Here is a 6,164-nt window from a genome sequence, read left to right on the forward strand (position 1 = left end):
CGCACTGGAAGACAAAAAACTTTTCAAATAAAAGATGTACTTGCAAGCAGAGTACATCAAAGGAAGCAATGTTTTCTAAGAAACAACACAAATGTCAGAAACATTTCTAAAGTTTTGTTTTGATCAAAATAGGTGTGTGATAGTGTTACCTTTTCCTTGGTCTCTTTAATTTTGTTTTTTCTTTGCTTTTTCTTTTTTGCTTCTTTTTTTCTTCTTCCTCATTTAAATCTATGGATAAAAAGTTACAGTTTACAAAACACTTGTCTGAGGTAAGATCAGCATTCAAAGAGTGGCTTCAATAATAACGTAGAGTTGCTACAAAATTCTTATTAAAACTTTTTATTTTCCTTCCACCAAATTCTGGTTTCATATGGTAATTTTATAAATATTTTGTGGGAGTAGAACTTCTTACACAACTTACATTCTAATTACTTGCCTGAGTTTTAAAGCAGGTCATTTAACTAGAACATGCAGCAAAAAATATTATTCCCTTAGGCTTACCTGAATTACTTTCATACATTCTCATTTCACACTTCCTAAGTAGCTATGCCATAACTAAGATAAATTTTGGTTAACTGTTAATATGCTGTCAACAAAAATTGGTAAAAGAGTCACCCCTCATACGGTCATGTTTGTTTCCAGTTGTAACACTGTACAGTATTGCTTAGTATCTTCAATAAGTAGTATTTTTATCACACTGTATTAAATTTCTGACTTTAGAATTCTCTATACCAGTTCAAAACATATTTTTGAATTTTCCAAATGCACACACATCAAAATGTCAGCTAGCAGGAAAACACTGGCTTTACTATTTATCATTAAGATAGCTGACTTTGAGCATTTCATCTCTATCATACAAGTAACTTTCCATAGACAGTGCATGATGATGCAGTTATTCATTTGCTATGACAAACAGAAATTATGTCTGTATCTTACGAAGCAAAATACAAAATAATTCAAATATGAGTTACAAAAACTAATTTCCTTTTGAAGCAATTAAAAACCACAAACAAGCACTCAGTATTTTTTTAAGAAAATGATGCAAAAATTAAGGTGTAAACAATGCAAAAATTTTGAGAAGATGACACTACTTGAAAATGGAAAAATCCTACCTAGATTATTAACACTTAAAGATACATATCTTCTTGCCATATACATACAGCCATAACTTGAGAAAGAACACTTCAAAAACAGGGATATTACAAGATCAAGAAAATAGCGTTTTCTCCTGCAGATAACCATCTTCAATCAGTTTAGGCCCAAAAAGCCCCCCTCACATTCAAAAGTATATAATAACTGAGAACAAGTTTTTCCAAAGAGACTTGTTCCAAGAAAGGACTGTTGCAGTACCAACTCAGCACTCTGGACAAGCAAACTACCCGTTTCTCTTGAAGTGTTTCAGCAAATTACAGGGTTCTTTCTAGCCATTTTCCTTCCTAAATAGCATCTTCAGTAGGAACTGAGCATGGAATGTGAGAGCAGCAGCAAAAAACATCACGTTTCAAGGAGCAGAAAAGAAGAACATTTATTAATTTAAAACATGCTACAGTGGAACAATCTTACTTAGGGGAACAGCTTTGGAGTCCAAATTCAAGTGAACTCAAGCATCTGTGGGATAACCCATCTGTTCTCCATCTGACAAAGAGTTGATGCTCAGACCTTCCAAAGAGAGAACTGTACCTCTACCAATAAGAACATTTAAAATCAATTCTCTAGCTGACTCAGTCAAAACACTAACTAGAAACCGAAGAGATTTTTAGCTGTCATATTTGTTATTAGTTTTAAGAGTTACTATCTACTTTAAGATTTTTAAAAGACATTATATACTCAAAATGTTAACTCAGAACAGCCATTTTTCTATGACAGGAATTAACAATAAAAAACAGGAGTAGGTGTATGAATTTTCTGAAGTCTGAACACATGAAGACCGATGTTTAAAACAAAGGGTAAAAGGGATAAAGTGAGAGTTCCATTATTACAGAAGACCATTAGCCAATTTACTGTTAAAAAAAACAGAACATCACCTTACTTTTTTTTTCACGCATGGCTTGCAATCTCTGTAGTTCTTCTTCCTCACTATCTTCACTGCTAGTACTACTAACATCTAAAACAATATCTCTTTGAGGATCTACTCGGAGGAAGTTTCGACATTCAAATGTCAGGTGACCAGCTGAACAAAACAAATATTCAGAAAGAAAAATTACAATTTACAAAAAAATTTCACCAAATAAAGAACATCTATTCAAGTATTATTCAGTTTTTACAAGTTAAAGAAGTCTATGGGGCAATCTGTGAACAAGGAGGGAGAAGGCTCATTTTGAAAAAGCCTTAAAGAATTTTGACACATTGCGCAATATTATTCCATTTAAGAGTGCTTTATGACCTCTGTCTTATTTCTCTAAAGATTCTGTTGAACCTCTACTTCCTCTTTTTAATGGTATCAGATCAATAAATTATCTAAAAACAAGAAATGCAGTAGTTTTAAATATAATTCAAGTGTGTTATATTGCTCTTTTTTTCTTCTTCTAGTGAAACAGAAGAAGCCTATTCACTTACGAGACATAATCTTTAATAACCAGTACATAATACTGACTAAGCAACTGCTTGCCTTGTATTCTCTAAATTGCATCTCAATAATCTTGACTAGAGTTTGGAACTTTGTGCTGAATACAGGTATTGGAATAACAGAGAGAAATAAAACAAATTGAAGGTAACATTTGGGAAAAACTATACTAGAGATAAAGGAATTCAAGTAGCAATTTAAATAATCTCATCTTCTTACATCTTGAAGACAGAGCTTTTAGGAACATAAATACAGGCTGTGCGATTTGACTGCAAGTTTCCTTCTCTCCCACAAAACTTCTGATACTTATTGCAAGTAGAAATGAAGCACTCATTATATATTGATATATATGCTCCCTTGGAAGTACAGATACACAAAGCAATTAATGGACTAAATTTGCTGGAGACAAAGCCTGCAGCAAAAGAACGAAGCAAGCTTTTTTCCCCTTCACTCCTCATAACTTCCGTAAAAAACCCAAATTAAATCACTCTGTTAAAAGCTGAACAAAATTCACTGAAAAGTGTCCACCTCTCCATTGTTCTAAAAATAAGAGCTAATGATTACTACATTCAAATCTTCACTAAGACCTGTCTCCATTCATCAGGAGAATAGCCACATAGACTCTCAGATGATCAGAGAGAATAATGCAAAGCATGAGCTAAATGCTAACTACAGAACTTAAATAAAATTAACTGCTTCTCAAAATACAGAATGCACAAAGAAGTATGTTTCCTTAGTGTACAAGATTATACAGATTTTAAATTATTTTTCCTTTTAAAACAGATTGGATTTAAGCTGAAATGCCTGCCTAAATTTGCAGTGAGACTCAGAAGCAGCACAAATGCTAATCTCAGTACACAGGCCATGCTTTCAATTCAGTTTCTCAAGTCATTCCATTGCAAATGTAGTATATATAAATACAACAGCGTATTTTTTTTTCCACGGAGAAACGCAAGGTTCAAAAGCAGCAATTGGTGTAAGGAGTCAGAGAGTGAATAGGAACTAATGTTATGGTAATTTCAACTGACAAATGTCCGGGGCAACAAGGGAGAACACTACTTCCCCCCCTCCTCCACGCCTCACCTTCCTCCCCGTTAAATGGCAGTTCCAGCATTATAAATTGAAAGACTTACGGTAGCCACACTTTTTGCATCCTGCTCTAATGTTATCTTTATTTCCACCTGGAAGAGAAAATTTCATCGATTAGAACAGACCTCTTAGAGTTCCTTTAAATCTGGCTTGACAACATCAATACAGACAGGAGTGATAACTCCTCAGATTATTAAGTACACTAAGATTTCTTAAAAAAAGTTTCAAGTGAAATGCAAAATAACGTTTTTAAGATCCCTTTTCTGTGACATAACCAACAGAATAAATTTGGCTAGTATAAAATGCTACAGCTCATTTAGTTAACATAATGTATTGCCAAATCCTCATTTGAATTATCATGACCTTTCCTCTATAATTTTGGTCATTTTTCCACTCCTCTGAAAACTTGTGCAAGTGCTTTGTGTACAAGATGAACACATTAATTGCTATCTGAAATTCCAGTGACTCGTAACTGTGCACTACAGATGTATTTATAAATTCTAGCAATGCATGGATGCTCAATGACATTAACTGGAAACTCTGAAGTAATTTATATTTTAATTACAAGAACTGTCTTGAAAGGCTGAAAAGTGTCCAAAGACACAGAAGCAATGAAAAAAACCCACCAGCTAAACAAATTGTTAAATTATTTTAAATCTATGTAACGTGCCACCAAATACAAATAATTAATGGGTGCAGGAAACAAGAAGTGGAAAAAAGCAAAGACAGTAAAAAAAAGTCCATAGGTACTCTGCAGGAAATAGGCGAGTGCCATTTTTAGGTACAGAAAGTGTGTGATTTTCCCATCTGAGTCCACAATGACGTTAAATAGACATAGTAGGGCATGATGCAGAAAAAGAGAAACTCCAGAGACCTACTCCCACAAAACAGATCTGTCTTCTTTTTAATCATCTTAGCCTATTCAGAATGAAAGTCACAACTAAATTTCTAAAATCAAAGTGTGCCCTTCCACTGTCCAACAAAATAGAGTATGAAAAAAACATCTTGAATAGTTACAGAGTTTTCTGAATAAGCAGGTAATTTATTTAAGTAAACAACTAAGAAAAACAAAACAACAAACAAAAAAACCCAAACACCCAAAAAACCTAAAAAAACCCCAAACAACAACCCATAAATCCATGACAGAAATTAAAGAAACAGAAAGGGGGCACCATGAATTTAATCTTTGATTTACTGAGATAAACACTGTCTTTAGAAATTCAACTCAGAATAACAGACCAACCTTCAAGGCTCAGGTTGAAAAACTAACTTTGACACTTGGACAACCCACTGCTCTATGCCCTGAAGAGTACTGGAACACGAAGCAATAGATACATACATTCCTCTATGACAGAAAACTTTAGTATTACATATCCCCTTCAGGATCTATAAACTCAGCAATGTTTACATGTGTGTTTGATGACTACCTTTTGACGGTATCCCACAAGAGGTAAGGAAGCAGGGAATACAGAAGAAAGTGTCAAGAAACAAAGAACCAAAGTACACCCGTATCTTGCAATTTCATGTCAAAGAAATACTCTAAACAGCATCTACTTTTTCTCTACCTTGGGAATAGAAAGCAAGACCACCCAACCTACCTACTTTGTCTCATATTTCTGAAATACTCATTATACTTCACCTCTACTGTATAAACTGGTGTGTAGGTAAAGAAAGGTTTGGTATTCCATGTAAAGGAGGTCAGTACAGTTGGCACACGCTACAGAATCCCCCACAATACACTCAGGTGCCATTTGTCAGGATTTCCAACAGAGACACTAAGTAGATGACAAGAATATTGTCATCAAATACCCCTACTAAATTCCTCATGCTGAAATTTTACAATTATCTTTAGCTCTACATAATAATGTTAGAAGCAGGGGTTTGGTCTAGATGAAGTTTCAGATTATTAAAAGCAAACAAATTGCTAGAAGCTTCCTCCTCTCACTCTCTCCTAAGTGTTAATCTAAGGAACTCATTAATTCAGTTAAAGACAAAGAAGCAAAAAAAAAAGCTTCAGAAACTTTTGAACACAAACATGACATGTATTCCTCAAGAACTCCTTCTGGAACGGGAGCAAGATTATTAAAGTATTCTCTTAAGAGAAGAAGCTTACCAAAGCTCAGGCTTGTTCAGCTGTTCTCCAGCCAAACAGTCATGTCTCAGGATCCAGAGAAAATAACGAGGCAACGGCTATATGTCTCGCTATCATAAATCTAGATACCTTGCAACTAGCACACATATTTCTGCCTGTGCTGTCTCACTATCATTCTCAACACGTCTACTGAAACAACAATCTGGTGAGACACAGACATTACTAGAACAAAAATATGAGGAAAACCAAGTCTTACAACAACGATTCTCTAGACCTAACTTTTAAAAAGGTGCCTCAGACAGTAAGAACGTAGCGCTTGCTCATCACTCATCCAGGAGGTTGGGGACAGGTCCCGCAGGCCTCGAAAGCAGCTCCTGCCTGGCTGCGCCCACCAGCGGCTGCCCCGACCCTCCGCACACC

At 35.1% G+C, this 6,164-nt stretch overlaps 1 protein-coding gene across 1 annotated transcript in view; it reads left to right on the forward strand.

The window, feature by feature from the left end:
• The first annotated feature begins 230 nt into the window (after positions 1-230).
• The window catches only part of CWC27 (CWC27 spliceosome-associated protein homolog (S. cerevisiae)), a 111,904-nt gene continuing 105,970 nt past the window's right edge, over positions 231-6,164 (forward strand). The window contains exons 1-2 of the mRNA XM_010005410.1: positions 231-269; positions 1,235-1,285. Coding sequence (XP_010003712.1) covers positions 231-269; positions 1,235-1,285 — 90 coding nt within the window. The remainder of the gene's footprint in view (positions 270-1,234; positions 1,286-6,164) is intronic.

This window comes from Chaetura pelagica, unplaced genomic scaffold, assembly GCF_000747805.2.
Source record: "Chaetura pelagica isolate M959 unplaced genomic scaffold, ChaPel_1.0 scaffold37, whole genome shotgun sequence".
Classification (NCBI taxonomy): Eukaryota; Metazoa; Chordata; class Aves; order Apodiformes; family Apodidae; genus Chaetura; species Chaetura pelagica.